The sequence below is a fragment of the Rhinolophus ferrumequinum genome (genome assembly GCF_004115265.2).
Source record: "Rhinolophus ferrumequinum isolate MPI-CBG mRhiFer1 chromosome 13 unlocalized genomic scaffold, mRhiFer1_v1.p Super_scaffold_3, whole genome shotgun sequence".
NCBI classification, from domain to species: domain Eukaryota; kingdom Metazoa; phylum Chordata; class Mammalia; order Chiroptera; family Rhinolophidae; genus Rhinolophus; species Rhinolophus ferrumequinum.
The window spans coordinates 2,143,867-2,164,781 of record NW_022680356.1 but is presented as its reverse complement, the minus strand read 5'-3'; the positions used below and the strand labels follow the sequence as shown (position 1 = coordinate 2,164,781).

The 20,915-nt window shown below is 49.9% G+C and overlaps 1 protein-coding gene across 1 annotated transcript in view; it reads right to left on the bottom strand.

The window, feature by feature from the left end:
• FER1L5 (fer-1 like family member 5) overlaps positions 1-20,915 on the bottom strand; it is a 53,897-nt gene that overhangs the window by 28,028 nt on the left and 4,954 nt on the right. The window contains exons 4-19 of the mRNA XM_033100837.1: positions 20,787-20,895; positions 19,094-19,148; positions 18,331-18,437; positions 16,434-16,562; positions 15,680-15,742; positions 14,892-14,942; positions 12,537-12,567; positions 11,707-11,822; positions 11,353-11,476; positions 10,891-10,943; positions 9,663-9,731; positions 7,113-7,156; positions 6,939-7,021; positions 6,768-6,862; positions 5,736-5,864; positions 3,949-4,126 (exon numbers count right to left, since the gene is read on the bottom strand). Coding sequence (XP_032956728.1) covers positions 3,949-4,126; positions 5,736-5,864; positions 6,768-6,862; positions 6,939-7,021; positions 7,113-7,156; positions 9,663-9,731; positions 10,891-10,943; positions 11,353-11,476; positions 11,707-11,822; positions 12,537-12,567; positions 14,892-14,942; positions 15,680-15,742; positions 16,434-16,562; positions 18,331-18,437; positions 19,094-19,148; positions 20,787-20,895 — 1,436 coding nt within the window. The remainder of the gene's footprint in view (positions 1-3,948; positions 4,127-5,735; positions 5,865-6,767; positions 6,863-6,938; positions 7,022-7,112; positions 7,157-9,662; positions 9,732-10,890; positions 10,944-11,352; positions 11,477-11,706; positions 11,823-12,536; positions 12,568-14,891; positions 14,943-15,679; positions 15,743-16,433; positions 16,563-18,330; positions 18,438-19,093; positions 19,149-20,786; positions 20,896-20,915) is intronic.

Here is a 20,915-nt window from a genome sequence, read left to right as displayed (position 1 = left end):
AAAATATCAGAAAAAGAAAAGGTATGCGTTATGAACCTTTAAGAAACCACAAACTTTTAGAAGAAAAGATGAGACAATTACTTAATAAATATGGAGTGGAAAAGACCTTTCTAATTATGACTCAAAAGCCAGAGCCATGAAAGAAATTGTTTGAGAACATTAAAAAAAGTCTTCATGGGAAAGAAAACCTCAACACCATAAGCAAAAAGATAAGAGACAAATATGGGAAACATATTATTATTATTATTTTTTTTTAAAGTAATTGCAGTTTTTGCAATTGTTTTTAACCTTTTAACCGCAATTACTTTTTTTTTTTTTTTTTTTTTTTTTTAAGATTTTATTGGGGAAGGGGAACAGGACTTCATTGGGGAACAGTGTGTACTACCAGGCCTGTTTTTTTTTTTTTTTCCAAGTCAAGTTGTTGTCCTTTCAATCTTAGTTGTGGAGGGTGCCGTTCAGCTTCAAGTTGTTGTCCTTTCAGTCTTAGTTGTGGAGGGCGCAGCTCAGCTCCAGGTCCAGTTGCCGTTGCTAGTTGCAGGAGGCGCAGCCCACCATCCCTTGCGGGAGTCGAACCGGCAACCTTGTGGTTGAGAGGATGCACTCCAACCAACTGAGCCATCCAGGAGCTCAGCGGCAGCTCAGCTCAAGGTGCCGTGTTCAATCTTAGTTGCAGGGGGCAGAGCCCACCATCCCTTGCGGGACTCGAGGAATTGAACTGGCAACCTTGTGGTTGAGAGCCAACGGGCCCATGTGGGAATCGAACCGGCAGCCTTCGGAGTTAGGAGCACGGAGCTCCAACCGCCTGAGCCACCGGGCCGGCCCCGAGGGAAACATATTATTTACAGATCATATTATAAAGGTCTAATCTTCCCCATATATGAAGGGATCCTAGAAATAAATAAGAAAATGACCAACATCCCAACAGAAGAAAAGAGAAAATTATACGAACAGGCAATTAACAGAACGGGAAACACAAATGACTTTTGAGCATGTGAAAAGATGTCTAACCTCATTTATAATGAGAGAAACACAAATTGAAACTACACTGAAATGCCACTTTTCACATCAGATTGATAAAACCCCAAAAGTATACCAGATTTGCTGATAAGGCTCTCAAACATGGCTGGTGGGAGCGTAGGGTGGAGGACGAACAGTCAGTGGCCAGCCAGGAAAAGACCATACTAGATATTCTAAATAGAGTGAATTTGACAGGAAAAAAGTGTTGAAAGGGCCAAAAGACCTGGAAAGCGAGGCTGCCCAGAGATTAGTAGCAGGAGGCAGACCCTGTTACTGTGCTCCTGGGGTGGGGGCGCAAAGGGAGGCAGTGGTGGGACCAGAGGCAGGTGCATACCCACCATGCATGGAGAGGTTGCTGTAGAGGGTGCCGGAGCCACCAAGAAGGTGTAGTGGGATTGCAGAGAGGAGCTGAGCTGCCTGGCTAAGGCGGGCATCCTGAAGGAGGGGGCAGCCAAAGCTGAGGTCTCTGAAGGGATGCAGCCACTTCCAGACATTTCTCCTGAATGGGGGGGGGGGGGGCGGGAAGGGAAAAGGAAAGGGAAGGAGAGGGGGGAGGAGAAGAGAGAGGGAGAGGGCAGGGAGAGGGAGGAGAGTAGAAGAGGGCAGTACAACAGTATCTCCCCTCCTAGCAGTTGGCAAGGGAGTCTGGGAAATGTAGTTTACAGGTATTCAGCCCCTGAGATGTAGAGCAAGGAAGGGCAAGAATGAAGCTTGACAAAGACTTGTGCAAGAATGTTCATAATACTCCAAAGCTGCATCAATCCCAATGTCCATTATGAGGGGATGGATAAATAAACTCTCATGTTCCTAGGATGGAATGCCATCAGAAAGTAAAAGGAACAAAATACTGACATATGCAACAACACGATGAATGTCTAAAATGCAGTGCTGAGCCAGTGTCTTTTTTGTATTTGTCAAAACTCATCAAGCTATACACTTAACATCTGTGCATTTTATTGTTTGTAAATAATACCTTAATAAAAAAAATATTCACCATTAAGAGAACGAAAAGCCCCAAACTTAGAGAAGATATTTATGATACACACATCTGACAAACGATTGTCCCTGAAAAAATTATGTACACATCAATAAGAAAAATACAAGCAAATAGAATAACGGGTAAAAGATATTAATAGGCTTTTTACAGATAAGGGAAAACTATTGTTTGTAAACACATGAAAAGATGCTCAACTTTCATTTATAATCAGGAAAATGCAAATCAAGATCGTAGCAAATAACATTTTGCACCCACCAGATTGGTAAAAATTAAGACGCTGGGCGGGCAACAGCACGTCCAGTGAGAACGCGGAGCAGTGGGAACTCTCATAACCATGCGGATGAAAGTGGGGTTTGGTAGCTTTACTTTTGCTTTGAATTTCTTCTCCACTCCTGGGCATATAATTTAGCGGGAAGTCTTGCTTTTGTGACTAGGAGACTGCATATGAATGTTTATCACAAAATTATAGTAGAAAAAAAGATACAATCTAAGTGTCCTCATATACCACATAATTAGAGGTGGGTGCTACCAAACATTCAAGGAAAATTATAACCATACAGTGGGATACATACAGAAATGGAAATGAACTTCAGCTATGAATGCTAATATAAAAAAATTAATATTGAGCAAAAGATGAAAAAAACTGATGAATAGAGACTGAAAATTTCCAGCGATATAAAATGTAATGATAGTATGCTTGGTAGGGCTGCACACACATAGGTGGTAAAAATTAAAAAGAAAAGCAAGGGTGTGATTACCCCAAGAGTCAGGATCATGATTATTTCTTGAGTAAATGGATCTGGGAAAGGCATACAGGGGCCTTCTGTGAGGCTGACAGTTTTCTATCTTTGAAGCTGGGCTGTGAGTTCAGGGGTCCTACTTTTCTTTTTCTTTAAACTACATATACATTGTATATACTTGCTGTCTATATATTTCATAATTTAAAAACAAGTAGAACATAATGCTAAATGAAAGCCAGACACCCAGGACCACATCTTGTATGATTCCAGGTATGTGAAATGTCCAGAACAGGAAACTCTACAGAGACAGAAAGTAGGTTAGTGGTCACCTAAGGTAGGGGACATGGGGGAGAAGAGAAAGAGACTGCTAGTGGGCGCAGGGCTTCTTTTTGGGGTGATGAAAATGTTCTAAAATTGACTATGGTGATGGTTGCACAACTCTGTGAATATACTACAAACCACTGAATTGTCCACTGTACATGGATGAATTGTATGGTATTGTGAATTATATTTCAGTAAAGCTTTTCTTTAAAAAACAAGTAGAGAAGAGGGATGCTGTCAATGGGTGATGAGATGGTGAAGCTGACGGAGATGAAAGGGAGACGGATCCCTCCGGAGCAGGGGTTCTCACAAGTTAGCTCACGTCTGAATCTGAATCGCCCGAGGGCTTGGTAAATCATGGATTGCGCGGGGGTGGGGTGGGGAGGGGGCTCCCCAGAGTTGCTGATTCTGTATGACAGGTGGGGCCAGGACTCGGCTTTTCTCACAGGTCCCAGGCAAAACTGCTGCTGTTGTCCAGCGACAACACCATGAAGACTGTTCTGATAATGCCGAGTGACCAGGAAGTGGATGGATGGATGGATGGATGGATGGACGGACAGAGGTGAGCAGATGAGCAGTGGATGGCATGGATGGATGGGGCTGCTTCCCAGTAATCGGGGCGAAGATGGGATTGGGGAAGTTGTAATATGGAGAGAAAGGCTTGAAGTCAAGACTTAGTTTCAACTCCTATCATGCGTTCACCGCCCACTAGCTGTGCACTATTGGGCAGGTGACCTCCCCTCCCTGAAGCTGGGAACTGTGGGTTAACAGTGCCTGTCAATGTTCCATGAGCTAATCCCCTTAGAGGGCCAAGCACAGAGCCCAGCACGTAGCGGGTGAGTGCTCTGCTTTCTGGCTGGATCTGACTGTTACCATCGTAGATCACTGGGCTGTGCTGTGTGGTTGAGACGAGAGGCTTGTACTTCAGGTCCATCTTGTTTCCATAGTGGCCAATGCTGACCTCGAACTGGATCAGCTCCTTGAATTTGGGCATCATGGTACAGGAAAGGAAGATAACGCACAGGCCATACTTTTGGCGGTTCTGGTGCTTCTGGAACAATAACCCCCAGCACATGAGCCAGGGATGGACAAGGCTATAAAACAGGCAGGGGCAAGGATGAGGTGCCTGTTTCTTTCAAAAGCCATCTTTGCTTCTCTTCGAGGTGAGCTAGACCAGGACGGACCTCCCCCGCCCTCAGACCCTGCCTTGACTTCCACTCCCTTACCTGGCTCATCAAGGGGGAAGTTCCTCCCAGGACCTCCAGCACCTGGCCCCCTACACCCTGCCTACCCGGGGTCCTTCCCTTCCTGAAATTGGACAGGTGGCTCTTCCCCTGTCAGGTCAGTCTCTGGGTTAGGCCACCAACATTGGCCCACCAATGTTTGGCCACCCCACCCCTCTCGTTTCTGCCTAAACGCCCTCCTCAAATGAGACCAAGTGTGGGCGGGGTGCATGGTGGCAGTTGCACACGCTCGCACATCCTCTGGGGGGGGGCCCTCCTCCCACTATGCCCCTCAGGGTTCTCACCCATCATATTAGCCTGTTTCTGTCGCCAACCTCAGCCCTACCTTGCATCCTCCCACTCTTATTCACTAGCTCAGATCTCCCCTGCCTTAAACATAACCCCTCTCCTCCCTCTGAGCTCCTATTTAGCTACCACCGGATCTTGTCTCCTGTCACTCTCCAGCCAAGTGGCTAAGCACTTGTCTCCGTGAACCACCTGTGACCTCTCCCTCCCTCCTAGGGCACCTAGCTGCTCTCCTGCCCCAAGGCTACCGGTGTGCCTTCCCAGTTTCCAGCGCACACTTCTGAGTCCTCAGCCTTTCTCTCCACCTCATTCAGGTCGCTGACGGCCCCTTTCTGCAGCTCCCCTCTCCGGAGGCTGCCGCAGCACACCTCTCTGCAAAGGGCTCCTCCACGGCCCCCTAGGCTCCAGCTTCAGCTCCCTTTTCCCTTCACTCTGCCTACTCCCCCCGTCAGGTCCCGCACAACCATGGTTCCGATCCTGCTGAGCTGGTGGCACACCCATCTGTCCAGCAGCCTTGGGGACTGGCCTCATAAGCACAGATCAAAGGTGGGGTTCATCGTCTCCCCCAGACCTGCTCCTCCTTCAGGGAGCCCGTGTTGGGACAAGCCGCCCTACCACCTGGCCACCCAAGGCAGAAAATTGGTGTTAGCTTAGAGGAGTCGGCCTTACTTCTATGTCCTGTTAGTCAGTGGCTCTAATCATTCTGCTTCCGAAAGGACTCTGAAACCAGCACCCTCTTCCCCAGCTCTCCTCCCCTGTGACTACCCCATTTCTCTTGAGTAACTGGGTGGCCCACCTTACTCCCCTCCATCTATTCTTAACACTTTCCTGCCTCAGTGCCCTGCTCCTGCTTTTAGGAAGAAATCCAAACTCCTCAGAATGTGACTTATAAAGTTTCTCCTTAACTAGATGACACATTTCTTACACTGAAGCCTTATCTTGTCTTTACTGGGTCCCCTGGACACCTGGGATTTGGCACAGCATGAAGCCATAGCAACTCAGTAAAGACTCAGGCAGCTTGACCACCGTCCTCATGGGCGATCACCACATTCAGCTTATGGCCAGGCCCAGAAGCGGGATGCACAGTCAGTCGACAGGGGCAGGCAGAGGACCCCATTCGTGCTGGGTTACCTCTACACTGGTCACTTCTTGGGAGAGGTTCTTCATCGTCGTGTCTTGGTGGGACTTGACGTGGGTGACTAATTCCAGGAAGACTCGGCCTCGATACGCCAAACCATCCTTCACAGAGCTGGGGCTGTTCTAAGGTAACGGAGGAAAATGGCGAGAAACGGGACGAGAGAAACAGAGCAGGCCCATCTCTCGATACCTCTGTAGCAAAGACAGAGTTGTCTAGTAACTTCTGCCCAGGGCTGACCATGACCCAGGGAGGAATTCCAGACTCCTGACATGACAGTGCCTGGAAACTTCTGGGCCCCTGTCCCCTCTTCTGCACCCTTAAACCCACTCGGCCCTACAGCATTCTGCCTGCCCGCCCCTTAAATGCTTCCTGATGGGAGGGAACTGTGATGACTACCGAGAGTGCTCTCTCTGCCTGGCCAATCAGGGCATGCCCTGCCTCCTTGCCCACAGTGATTGGCCCAAGGGGAGCAGATGTGACCTGAGGAGGCCAATTACAGTGCTTCCCTGAGCTTCCCTGTTAGAGGCTCCTGTGGCCACATTCCCAGGTCTGACTGCCATGGGAAAGAATGAGGCCCAGGCTGGAGAGCAGGAGCGATGAGAGATGAAGAGACAGTGAGAGTCCTCAGGTGGCACTCGTGTCCCACTGTCTGCCTCTTCCTTGCTCAGTCTTTCCTAGCCCCATTTCCTCTTGTAAGCCAGTTGGATTTGGCTTTCTGACATTTGTCACCAGACCTAAATAAAAATGCTTTTCTGCATTTATTTGTGTTTCTTTTGTCTCATAGGTCTTTTCCACCTGCTGAAAATGTTACCCGAGGTTTCATCTCAGTGCCCCCCATCTGTTCTTTGCTTGGGCCACAGGACATGTCCCACATATCCATGGCCACTCATGTACAGGCTTCATGTCCTCCACAGCGTGTGATGGACAGAAATGGGACCGGGTCCTCTCCGGGTATCTCCAGGGCCCAGTGCCTCACACGTGGTTGGTTTTACCTCTGTTCCCTAGAGCTGAAATGAGAAGCTTACAGTGCCGTCTTCCTGGATCTGGAAAGGAGCCTTTTTACCCCCATGGAGAGTCAGGAAGCTGGGGCCAAAGCATGGTAGGAAGCCAGAGTACATTCCTGCAAGGAGAGGGTGAGAGGACAGACCTGGTGGAGAGGCGCAGCAGTACGGCAGGGTGGGGTGGGGCTTGCTTGCCTTCCATTTCTGCTCCTGTGGACGAGATCTGGTTGAGGGAAAGGCTGGCAGTCCCGATCTCATCCCGGCAGTTGCTCGTGGAGCTGGAGAGAAACACATTGCAGGCTGAGCCCCTGGCCGGGCTCTGATTTTCTCCTCCCTGGCATGTTTTTCAGTCTCCACCCAGTTGCTCACCAGTCCAAGACTCTGAATTTGATGTAGCTGGAGAGGCAGGGCATCTGCAGGGGGGAGGCGAGAGGAGCAGTGGGTGCGTGCTCCACTTGGAGGGTCAGGTCCTCTCGGAGACTGCAAGGCTTGGAAGTCTGGGTCCAGGTCCAAGGCCTGACTCAGTTATCAATGCGCCATTTAACTACCGCCAAGATTTCCCATGGGGGCTTCTGGGCCCATGGCCTTGGGGCTCCCACTGACATGGACCTCTTGCAAGGCCCTGGGAGAGACTAGGACTGCATCCTGTGATCGTTTTGTATTCTTGTTCTTCAAATGGCCGGCTAACTGCATGCGCTCAGGACCTGTGAGACCTGGGTTCGCCTGACTGGACTTGATGCTGCAGCGCTTGCGCAGCCCTGCACAGTCTGAATGCGTATTCACCAAACCATGTCATGGGGAAGTCGTGGGCCTAGAATGTCTTCATCGCATCTAGCAGTGGGACATCTAGCTCTTCAGAGAGTAAATAATAGTGGCTGCCTGTCTGGGGAGGGGCTCCTTTGTCCCCTGACTTACTGAATGATCTGCCTGGATTCAGCTGAGTGACCCTTCCTGACACCCCCACTAGGCAGGTGCTGTTCTTAGTCCCCTTTACAGACAGGCACAGAGAAGCTGAGTTCCTGAAGTTCTCATGTTACACGCAGGAGCTGAAGCAGCCTCAGAGTTCCTAACCACTTTGCCATAACCCAGTGAAGGCTGGGATTGTCCCTGTTTACAGATGGGGAATGAGGCCCAGAGAGGCAGAAGGGCTTGCTCAAGGTCACACAGTAAAGGGTGGAGTCAGGACTGGAACCCACGCTTCTGAGTCTCATCTCCACTCTGCTACAGGGTTCTCTCAATTATGAGAACAAAAAGGTCCATCTGTAAAACAGCTGCTAGGGTTGAGGCCTGAGTGGGACCCCCATATTCTCAGCTGGAGCCTCTTGTCCCCTCACAGAAGGTCCTGAGGCCTGGCTGGGCGTCCTCCCCGTTCCCCGCTCTCCTCGTCCATCCACGTCCCCCTCACTGTGCAGGCTGAGGTCCAAGAGTGGGTGAGGAAAGGGCTTTCCAGTGGGGCAGCTGGTTAGTAAGAAGGGAAGAAATTGCCCGGGTTAAGGAAGGACGTTGGGCCCTGTCACGCATCCAGCTCTTTCAAAGTTACGAATCCTCCAAGCTCAAATTCATGGCTGAGCCAGCTTTCATCCACCTGTTGAGAATTGTCCCCTTTCTTAGTAACTTGTCTTGACTCCTCTCCTGTCCTGGGGCCCCTGGACTGCAAACTGGCACACCCCCATCTTCAGCAGTGCTCCCCCTGCCACCGGCCTTGCTGGGGCCCAGACCAGCTGGCCTCAGATGCTACCATCTGTGTAGTCATGCGGTCACATCAAAGTGAGGTTCACATCAGCCTGCTGCATTTCCAGAGGGCAAGTGACAATTAGGCCTGCATCCACGTGGCCTCAGCCCTGGACACTGAGTTCTGCCAGGAATGGGGGTGCATGGACACCTTCATACATTAGAAGGTTGAAGGAGGGACTGGTTCTGTGCCACTGGTTCTGAGCCTCATGGCAGCTGGACACAAGGGAGGACTTCCAAGGCTCTGAGCATCCATCAAGCACCTGGGGCCATGAGCCCTGTCATAGCCTGGGATAAGTAGGAGGGAATGTGGCAAGGGTGGGGGACTAGGATGGACTAGGCCCCCTCTAAACTCTCTTCCTACTTTAAGAGTCTATAAAATCATCCACGAATGTGGAGATTATGAGGAATGGTTAGAAGTGACTCACCAGGAGGCAGACTGAGGAAGCTTCTAGAAGCAAGGAGAAGGGTCCACAGGAGTGGGGAGGGGAGCTCACTGGCTAATTTCACATCACACAAACGTAAGAGATAGGAAAATGAACACTCTCTTGGTGACCAAATAGATGCCACCCAAAGTTCTGTCCACTGGCACTCACGACAGCACTCAAGTTCTCTCAGAACTGTCGTGTCTTTTTTGCACACAGCTCCCAGAAGCTTGGCTCCTGGGCTGGGCGACACCTGGCATCATCTTCATCACCTGGCATCTTCTCAACTGGTGACTGAGAAGGACTGCAAGGCTATAAAAATCAGACCGTAGAACCCCACAAAGAAGGGCATCTTGGGGCATTTAGCTATGAACGAATAGACCGGACCACACGTACTCCAGAATAATAACAGAGTAAAAACTAGTGCCATGGTGCCTCTAGGCCATCAACAAAGGGCTGTCATTGTATTCAGGGCACTTGGCCTAGGAAATAAGAAAATGCATAGTACCATTTGGAATGAGTCTTTAAAGTGATGGTTGTGGTGTATTTTTTAATGCAGATGAGAGGGCACATTTACATTTTCTGGAAAGTTCAGTTGTATGGCCCACTCGTTTCTTAATACTGGATAAAGTAAGGTTTTCCAGTAGTCCTGGGCTTCCTGTGCGCCCTGTCAGCTCCTTGGCCCTTCCTTCCATCCACACCCCTACACACACCAACACCCCATCGTCCCTCCCATGTGTGAGGCATGATGGGATGGCAGTACCTGAATCCGGAAGGTCAGGATTTTGTTCCAGGTAGGGTTCTCAGTTTGGGTCTGCACCTGTGTCTTGAGCTGGGAACATCCCAAAGCAGTGTCAGTGCCAACTTGTCCCCCTCCCTCCGCTGCCTCACCTTCCAGCCCTTCCAGTCCAGCCCACGGAGGGACACTGTCCCTCACGGGAATCCCTGGTCTAAAGACTCATGGACAACTTCTCGTCAGCTACAACTTCAATCCTTTGTGTACCCACTCAGGTCCAGATTCCTCAATATTTGTCCTTAAATCAGCTTTCAATAGACTGAATTAGTAAATAGATATAAGGCTCTAATTTTATTACATGAGTGCATAAACATAGATTTTGTTAGATAAACTCTAAGATCCCAATAGAAAAGTGAGCAGAAACAGTGCCGATGGCAGCAGCACACGTGGCAACCCTTCTTTAAGCATCACTTCATTTATAAACCTAGCCTCATTCTAAGCAATCATGTTGGTGAAATCAAAGGTTGGTTGGACTGGTTAAACTTTTTAACACATGCTCAGAAAAACACAGAAATAAAATTTTTGAAGTGTGTGCTGTCTACCACCCATGATCATGTCACCAGGAGCTGGCATATAAACCATGCTCGGTGTGGCGGTCCTAAGGTACGGGCACCAGTCCTTTGATACTCCTCCCTTCAAAGGCTGGACCCTGACCCCGCTCCCCTTATGTATGGGCCGGATTCAATGACTTCTTCTCACAGGTAGAATATGGCGGGAAGGGTGGTTTATAAATTTGGAGGAAAACTTATTTAACTTAAATCCTAGCATTCCCCGAATTTGAACATAGGATCTTTTTTTGCACATGCTAACCATCAGCAAACTTTGGAAAACGCTACTCTATTTACAGAAGTCCATGGAGTGTCCCCAACTCTTTTGCCCAGAATCTTCAACTTATAGATGAAGAAACTGAGGCCCAGAGGGAACGGAGACAGTTTCAATAACGGTCATCTGCAGGCATGTTGTTTCATGCACTCATCAGGCCTCTGTACCTTTGGTTTTCTTGGGGGTGTCTTCTCCATGGGAGGCCCTGGGCACTGAGGTCCTGGTCCAGTGGGATCCCATTGTCCATTAATGGACGAACTGGGATACGATCCCTGGGGTCCCTGGGGTCCTGCCCACCAACCCAGTCTTTTCCCCTACACTGTTTTTTTCTAGGTGACCATTTCTCTAAGCCTCACACCCTTTCTACACTTACCTTTTCCCCAATTAGTTCCACCTCCAACAGAGGACTCACTAGCTGGTGTTTCTCTGTGAACAAGAAGTTAAAGGATTCCTGAGACAGCAGCATTTATTTTATTTTATATTATTTTATTTTTTTGAGGAGGGGGAAATAGAGAGGTGACAGAACAACTGAAAACCCTCCCAACTCTGGGCAGACCACTCCCATTTCCACTCTGTCTCTTTGTGCTCTTCTGTGTCATGACCCATATTGGCAGCAGGGGAGGGGGCTGGCATAGGGAGCCTCTGCACACCAGATAGGTCAGGGTGTCCATGGGGCCTCCATAAAAACAACTCTTGGTGGACTTCAGTCTCACCCTCTCCCTCCACCCTCCACCATGTGGGTTGGTGCCCACATGGAACAGGGAAGCCCCATGAGGACCCAGGTGCCCGTGAGGGAACCTGAGGGCCACTGTCTCCCCGCCACCCTGACTCTCACTGAGGTGAAGGTCCTCTGCACAGTAGATGAAGAACTGTAAGTAGGCCATGTTGATTGGGACCATTGTTGACTTGAAGATCTGAATATCGGTGTCATCAGCCCCATAGGGCAGCTTTTGATCTACCTGGAGAGACCAGAGAGCTGGCAGGGTCAGAGTCATGGGGAGGTCATGGCCAAGGCCACCAGATTTGGCTCTCCTGACCTTTCACTTGGAACAGGGCGAATGGACAACCCTAAAGTGACACAGTGGACAAATGAAAGCATGTGAAGGTCAGTGGCCACTTGGAGGGCCCAGAGGTGTCCCATGGGAGCAGACGGGGTAGGAAATATTACTGGTGTGGGGGCTAGCCTCACCAGGGCCTGGTCTCCCACACTCAGGGCACAGATGGTGACTTTCAGGTAGCCTCTCACACCACTGCTGGGTTCATTTGGCTGGCAGAGGCCTAACCATTTCCTCAGGAGTGTGTGACCTGGAGAGGTAGAGGGTCCATGGGAGACCAGACTCCAGTCTCCATCCTTCTCCCCTGAAACCAGTCTTTATTTGCGTGGGAGAGGGGTGTGGAAACATGTCTCATATATGCTTCCCATCCAGTGGTAGGAAAATGGGAGTGGCTCCTACCATGAAGCCAAGACTGTACACACATCAGGCTGCCAGCTACTGCATTTAGGAAGTAGGGACCCCTTATTCCTATCCGGGAACCTCAGCTGTTACTGCCCTGGTCTGAGAGAGGCAAGCATTTTCCCCAACCTTAAGGCCCAGCCTCAACCCCGTATGCACATCATGGCCAGGTCACAGAGGAGACCTCCATGCAAACTCCACTCCCCAACACTGGCCTTGAAAATAGAAATTCAACCCAAGGCTGCAAGAAAAGTTTAGCATTTGACCCAAAGGGATGCCTTGAGTTTTGCAGAGAAAGATGTTCTTATAAAACAAGATAAAATATCATAAATTAAAATATTAAAATATTATCAAGTACAGAAAATACAAGAGAAAGATGTTGTTCTTATAAAACAAGATAAAATACCATAAATTAAAATATTAAAATATTATCAAGTACAGAAAACAATTTGCACGCTCGAATACTCTCCCCCCATGTATTGAACATACAGGGATTTGGCGATGTTTTGACACCTGGTCTGATTTTTCTCAGAAGACACACATATTTGCAGTAACTATTACCTACCTGGAGAATGGTAGATAAAACCAATATCTGTCTGAAAAGACAAGAGTGGAGTAAGAAGATTTGTAATACCAAGTAACTTGATGACAATACCAAGCACTCGCCCTGCCCTGACTCCTTTAAACTTTACAATCTAGAAGTTGGTCCAATATCACCATCACTCTGCAGAGGGTGCTGAGTTTGGGGACAATGCCCAAGTCCTTACTGCCCGTGAGTGAGGAGGCCTGCACTGCTCCGTACCCACCATGTGGCACTGGCTGAGCACAGCGCTGACTCTTGATGCCCGGGGGGCGAGGGCGTGTTCTGTCCTGGGGAAGAGGATGGTCAAGGGAAGAGTTGGCAGAGAGACTGTGGGTTTCCTTTTCCCTGGGAGGAGGTTTCTGACTGAGGTGACGGAGGAACTGCAAAGGGGCACAAGGAAACTTTGGGGAGTGATAGGTACGTTTGTTCATCATCTTGATAATGATGGTGGTTTAACGGGTGTGTACATATTTTTAAATGTATCACATTATATATTTTAAATATGTGCAATTCATTATGTCAATTATACCTCGATAAAGACGGAAGAAAACAAAACAATATAAAACTCAGTCGCCTCTAATGAAGCAATAAGTCTACGCACTGATCGTTAGTAGCTGTTCACAACTTAAAAAGAGCCCAGCAGACATTTTGTGCTTCTGCTGAAGTCATCTTGCCAGATAAATGAGTCAAGTCTGATGGTGCTTCTAAATGGAAATACTGGGCAGAGGGCCCTGTGAACTGATCCCCTGGAGATGCATTCAGCAAGATCCAGACTGGGGTGGCGGGGGTGGGGGGGGGTGGGGTGTGGGGGGGGTGGGGGGTGGGGGGGGGTGGGGGGGTGGGGGGTGGGGGGTGGGGGGGGGGAACGACACACTACCGGACAAACTATCCAGTTTCTTTAGCAAATAAATTGCAAGGAAAAAAAGGGGGTGGGGCCAACAGAATAAAAGAGACCTGAAAACACATTTTAACCAACTGCAAGGTATGCACCTGGTTTGGATCCGGATTTGAACAAAGTATAAAAGGAATTCATGTGACTATTAGGGGAATTTGAACACTGACTAGATATTTAATGCTATCCAGGAATTAGAAGTTTTTAAATATGATAGTTGCACTGGTTATGCTTAATAAAATCCTTATATTTTAAAAATACATACTGAAATATTTTAAAATAAAATGATATCATGTCTGAGATGTGATTCAAAATAGCCTAGTGGAGGAGGGGAAGTGGGCCAGGTGTAGATAAAACCTGACTGGCAATAAATTGGTGAAGCTGAGTGATGGAGATGCGGGAATTCATACTATTCTCTCTACTTTTCTGTATGTTTGAAATTTTCCAAAACAGTACTTCAAAAAAAAAAAAAGCTCAGATTTTCTCTGCCCTCTGTAATTTACTCAACAGTTCATAACTTTGGTCATTGACTGGAAATTGCACAGTGGCCTTTGTCAAAAGCACAATGTTTTTGACCTCCTGTCATCTATCCTCTCTAGAATTTTAATATTAATAGTTTCTAAGCCTGTGTGGCTGCTGAAGGTGAGGTGGGGGAGGGGCAGCTCCTGACTCTTCCTGTGCTTATTACCAGTGGTGAGAAAGAAGCCTAACATTGATTTGTCCTAAATTTGCCATTTTCCAAGGGTGAGAACCTTTTCCGTGGGTTGCCAGATTTGGTAAATAAAAATACAGATGTCAGCTTAAATTTGAATTGCAATTAACTATTTTTTCGGTATACATATGTGCCCTGCAATATTTCATGGGGAGTCATGCAATATTTGGGGCATACTTCTACTAACAAAGTATCTGTTGTCTGATTCAAATTGAAAGGGGCATCCAGTATTTAACCAGGCAACTCTTCCTTTTCTCTGATCTTTCTGGATTTGGGGGGTCTTCACGTAGCCCCTCATGATTGTGTGAATTTTCCTCATGTCCCAGCCAATGTCTTTCCAAAGCAAACCTTTCCACTCTGTCCCCACAGGCAGCCATCTTTCTCTGGGGTTCTCCAGCTACTCAGGTGGCCTGTTTGGCCTGCGCTTCCACTTCCGGGAGGCAGAGGTTTGAACTGCGTCTGTCGCACTGTAAGTGTGGGGACTTCAACATGGCACCCAGCACTTCTGTAAGTGTTACACAGTGACCTAGTGGTTGAGTAAATTATCACCCTCATTTTACCGATGAGGAAGTAGAGGCTCAGAATAACTTGTCTAAGTCACCCGCTTGGTAGGTGGACCCAAATCTGGATCTTTCTGCATAAAAACACAAGTCGTTTTTCCTGGCCTCGTGCATGGAGCCCCAGGTAGGGTTCTAACCGGTTCCCCAAACCTCCTCCTTTCTGCAGTGCTCACTTGGAATCTCCCAATCTCCGAATTGAATCTCATCACTGAGGAATTCATCACCTGCAGAGGAGTTCCCGAGAGAGCTCGGTTATTGGTTATTCGCAGCGGCAGTTTCCCCCACCCCCACGGGAGGAAGTGTAAGGGCCCATTCAGGATTCTCTGAGTTTACTCCATGCTTCCTAGAAGGCAACACTTCCCCAGAGGATTTCCTCCTTTAATTTTCAGAGGAGCCCTGTGAGGGTCAGGTTTTTAGTTCCATTTTCCTGATGAGGAAATTGATCAGAAAGGCCACCAACTTGGTCCATCCAAAGGGCAACACAAAGGCAGTGTTGCTCTCAACTCTCTCCCTGCCCACTATCCTGGTTGTCTCCTACGTGCCTGCACTCCCACAAACGTGGAAACTCTTCGGAGGGGGAGGGGGCTCCTCGTTCTCCTCAGCCCTATGCTAGTCACAGAGGAGGCATGTGATAAACACATGTTCTCCACTGTTACCAGTCTCCCTCTGGCCAGGGAACGGAATGTGCCACATTGAGGGGTCTCTGGTGGCATGAGTCCCAGCACATGAAAAGGAGCTGCTTTGTTCACCTCAGTGCCCAGCTCAGGGCCCAGCAGTTGGCATTCCATATTTGTTGAATGAATGAATGAAGGAATGAATGAATGAATCAAGATCTGGGCTGCAGGGGAGTAAAGAAAGTGGTGGAGATGCTGCCTTGGGGTCAGAAAGACCACCTGAAGTGACTGTGTCACTAAAGGTGAGGTGGGACAAGAGAGTGGACCCATCTCATCTGGCTCTTCACCTGGATTAAGATGCTCTCATCGAAGATCTTTGCAGGAACCTCATGGAAATTCTGGAAGAAGATCTGAAGGAGAGGATGGGGGTGGGAGTGAATGACATTTCTTCCACCATTTCACACAGCGACTCAGTATGTCTGAAGGTTCAGAACCGTTGGTTTCTGCCCATTTCCACAATGTTAGGTATATATCACCCTCATGCTCCTCCTCCAGAAGCAGAGGTCTGCCAGGCTTCTGGAGGGTCTTCTGCCCAGATAAAGGGCAAGGGAATGGGTTCTCAGAGAACCTGTCGTGAGCAGCTCCAGGCCCAGCTAGCTGCCTGGGATGGAGATCGGAGCCCCCTGTCCTTCTAGAATGCCCTCTCAGTCCACTACTCCACCCCCACTCCTGCTGAAGCCAGAACTTCCCTTTACCAGTGCAAACCTGGCCCTGTCACTCTCCTGCTTCAGTCCCTCCGTCGCTCCCAAGTGCCATCTATGATGGGCCCCAGTGCATTTTGTAGGCTCCCCTCTGGCCACTCCCCTCTGGCTACACCCATGTCTACAGGTCTATCAAGAATTCCTGCCAGTTATCCCTGCTGTATTCCCAGCGTCAGACATCGTGCTGTGCCCTCCGCAGGCGCTCAGTACAAGTTTGTGGAACAATTGAAAACACCCTAGTTAAGGGGCAAGCTGGGGGGCTGCCTGCAGGAGATGCCCAGCCCGACTGGCCCACTTGGCTGAAGGGCCTCGTTCAGCCCTGAAGGGCATGTGTACCCACCTCGTTGAAAAAAGGGTTGTTCCCCATCTTGATCCGCGTGTAGTACTGCTGGCCTGCGATGACGACCCTCACCACCGGCTTGAGGTTGTTGCCCATGAGCTGGCGGGCTTCAAACACCCTCACTCGGACCTACGGGGAGAAAACTCGACCCTGACGTGAGGGCTAGGCTCCCCATTCCCACAGGGACTCCTCTCCAAAACAACCAAATGTGATGAGAGAATCTCCTGTGGGTAGAAGGGGAGCCTGGGGAGAGGCTGGCAGGAGTTGGATCCACCTGCTGGAGACACGCCCGGGAATGGCCTTGGCTCCTGTTTCCTTCTGGGATGTCACCTCCACTTCCCCGCCTTTTTCATCTTCTGTGGACTTAGTGATTTCTCCATCTGTTGGTTTTTATTTCTGTCTGTGATCTTTTTAAGGAATTGGAAATTTTTTAAGTTTCATGCAGTTGAACCTATGATCTGATTTGTGATTCCTTCGGCTGTTTTTGTGTACTTTACTGAGCCTCAGTAAAGGGACTATGACATCTGAGGGATTATGATATCTCAGTAAAGGGACTATGACATAGAATTAGAAGGTGGGTAGGAGAAGAGCAACTTGGAGCCACTGAAGTGCTAGCTGGCTGAGCCTGGGAGAGAAGCCTGCCAGCGGCGAGCAGGGCAGTCAGGGGGCTGCCGTCTGACTGTGGGTAGTAAGTAGCACACAGCACTCCCAGCCCACGCCGGGAGTCCCGCCACGCTCCATGAGGCCTCCTGTGTCTCCATCAAGTTCAGGGGCCCTTCCGGGACTCACACTCATGCAGCTATCTGACCATCAGAGGCAGGGTGGCCACACCAGGTTAACAGCCCACATGTCAGCGTTTTGCCCTAACCACTAGGATACAGGAAGGGGAGTGACATGGGTTTGCTGACCTTCTGTCCCACGCGGTAAACCAACCTGGTGGAGGAGGGTGGGGCCACAAGGGAGAAGGAAAGTATTCCAAAGGCAGCATGTGCAAAGGCCTGGGGGCTAGAGAGATGCTTGAGAATGGGGATTTCAAGTTGTCCAGCATGCTAGCGCAGGGTGGGGACGAGCAGGGGCAGGGGACAGAATGGCTTGGAGGGGCAGGCTTGTGGTATCAAGGGCCTGGGAAGCTATTGTAAGGAATTTGGGTTTTGTCCTGAGGACACTGAGGTGTCCTCATTTTTAAGCAGCTGCATGGCATGACGAGAATCACATCTTTGAAAGACCACTTTGAAGAATGGACAAGAGAGAGCTGGAGGCCAGGAGTTCGGGTGGTGATGATGGTGGCTTGGGCCCAGGAGTGGAAGTGCGATGGAGTAGTGGGTGCTGGCAGGTAACACTAAGAGTTGGCCTTGGCCAGCAACTGAATGCAGAAGTAGGATAAGGAAGAGGGGCAGTCAAGAATGACTCCCAGGCTGCTGAACAAGTGGCAGGCCCGGCAGGCAAAACCATGGCAGAAATGTTAGGTCACCGGCTAGAGGACGGAGGGACGTTGGGGGTTCCGGAATTCACAGTGGATCCCACGGACCTTCCCACTGATCCCTCAAGCTCTCCTCAGCCTCTCCCACACAGCTGACTTCACCTCGCATGTGGCTAGCCTTGTGTTGTCAACGGCCCTGAGGACTCCGAAGGGCAGGCCAGGCCTTCTGCTCGGCCCCCCGGCGGCTGCCAGGGCCTGCTGGGGCCCAGCCCCCGTGCTTCTTACTGCCCCATGGGACTGTCTCTAGCTTCAGCCACATGCACAGGTTCCCCAGAGCGGCCCCTGGAGGAGCAGGGACGTGATGAGTCTCTGAGGCCCCGGAGCTCCCACCCTCTGCCACGCACAACCTGCTGGAGAGGTGGGGGAACTGTGAGGGAGTCAGACCAACCACATGGGCTGTCAACCTGGGGTCCTCACCTGAAAGTGCTGAGGCTTTGAGGACAGCTCCTTGGGCACAGCATAGCCAGGAGCTACCAGTTTCTGCCTGGCTGCTTCTCGCACAGCTGTAGCCAGGTTTTCATCCCCTGGGAGAACACAGTGCAGGGTGAGTGCACAGAGGGCTCAGGACATTTGGAGGCGTTTTCCCCATTTTGTCATTCCTTCCCCTCTGACCAGTTGAGAACATGGCCAAGACCCGATAGGAACACGTGTTCTCCCCAGAACATTCCATGGGCCTTCTCTCACCCTCAGTAACCCCAGGCCCCAGTCTCTACACATAGGGCTCTTGGAAACGGCCATCCTTACCTCCCTCTGCAGCCCCTTGGAAGCTGAGTCTTATGTCTAGCAATGACAAATGGACATATTGGGGTGATAAATGGCCTCAGCTAAGTGTCTGGAGAACTGGCCTCTAGACCCTAATCTGGTCACAATCCTTCTATAGGCCTCAAGGGATGGGTCTTTCTTTTTTTTTTTTTTAACTTTTTAAAATTTATTTTAAGTGTGTTTTTCCAGGACCCATCAGCTCCAGGTCAAGTAGTTGTTTCAATCTAAGTTGTGGAGGGCACAGCTCACAGTGGCCCTTGTGGGGAATCGAACCAGCAACCTTGTTGTTTAAGAGCATCACGCTCTAACCAACTGAGCTAACCGGAATCCCCCAAGGGATGGGTCTTGAAGGCCCCAAAGAGCCCATCCAGCTATGCTTGGGGAGAAGCGGGGGGGTAAGCTCCACGGAAGGACATACCTGTCTTCTCAATATCCTGGCAGGTCATATGGGCCACCTGTAGGGTGACAGTGCACTGCAAGGCAAAGACAAGGGAGCTGTAAGCCAGACTGCGTGATCCGCGGCCAAGTCACAGCGGCGGTGCCCAGCCCAGGCGGGTGGGTTTGCACCCGGTCCTCCAGGGTAAAGAGGCTGGTCACAGGGCAGGACCACAGCAAGGGGGCCTGTGCAGTCTAGGGTACAGGGAGGTGAGAAAGCAGTGGGGTATAGCGGAGAGGATTTGGAGATTAGAGGAGCCATGTGGCAGTGGTGATGACAGAAGAAGAGGCAGCAGGGTGGGGAGGAGAGGGAGAGGTGACTTTGGACCAGTCTAGAATTGTTGATGCTAATAGCTCTTCTCCTAGCCCAACATCTCATGACCTCATATGGAAACTCCTACAAACCCCTCTTCACTGACTTCCTGTCCCCAAGTGGTCTCACTGCCCATCCATCCTTTAGATTATCACCAGGATTGCCCCCTAAACACTCCCCAAGGACCCTGAACAATCAAAGTAAAGTCACAACTCACCAGCATAGATGCCAAGGGTCTTCGCCTCTGGTCCCTGGCTGCCCACCTCCCTTCACTCACCCCTCTGCCCCCTATGAGATCAGTGCAGGCAGCCTGCACTTCTCCCTCCAGCCTTCACACGTGACCTTATACCCCTGTAAAGATGGGCTTCCTTTCCTGGCCATTGGGCAAACTCACACTCTTCCTTAAGACACGTCTGGGAAACCGAACAGACAAATGGACAGTGGCCAGACCATATATGAAAATGGCATTCTGACCCACAATCTGCAGCATTTAGCCCAGGGAACCAACCAATTATCTACAGTAAGCAGACCAGAAAGCCAGCCTGCTGTAAGCCAGACTTATAGGAAGTCAGACCGCTGGCTCTAGCAACAATCTCAGAAGCCATACAATACTGATCAGCCCCAAATGGCCAGGACTTGATTAATATGTAACTGACAGCTTCCCTAACTTTTGTCCTCACTTGCAGTTTAGGACCAACCTGAGAAAACCAAATCGCTCTCCCTAACCAATCACGTAGCATGCCCAGCTTCTGTTAGCCCTCTCCCAATCCCCTGTACCAACAGCCACCAATCAAGCCTGGAGCCTTCCCTTTTTTCCACTATAAGTCTTTCTCTCTCCTTTGCCTGTCTTTGAGTTTCTGCCAAAAACAAGTAACGGTGGCTGCCTCCCTCACTATAGAAAGCTCTGAATACAAAGTCTCTGCTTGTTCTCATCTGGTTGGTCTTCGTTTGTTTCCACACGTCTTCAGCACCTCTTCCGTAAAGCCTTTCCATGACCTCTCCAGTGGGATCATTCATTCATTCCCTCTTGACCTCAGCGACCTAGCTGTCCTCACCCTGGCACATGTGAGCTGGCGCACTGGTCACTGTGAGTGGTGCCTTCTCCAACAGACTGTGGGTTTCATTCCATATTGTATCCCAGGCCTCGCACAGTCACTGACTCATTGGACGATCAACTAAATAATCTAAATGGGTGGATGGGTGGTGGGAGGGCGGAGTTGGGGAGATGATGGCAATGTGATGGGACCCACCAGGGCTGGAAGTGCTCTCGGGGCGGGAGAACTGGGCCTCTGCTGGAGTGGAGTAGCCCAGCTTCTCTGGTTGTCCCCACACCTCCAGCCATCCCTCCTGGGGCCTGACTCACATCTGTGGGCATCATGGAATGGTTGAGTAGGGTCAGGTCCTTCACAAAAAGGACCTCTCTTGGTTTTTTCACCAAGGACTTGAGCAGTATTGTGGCCAGGCCAAGGAACCTAGGGAGACGAGGAGCAGG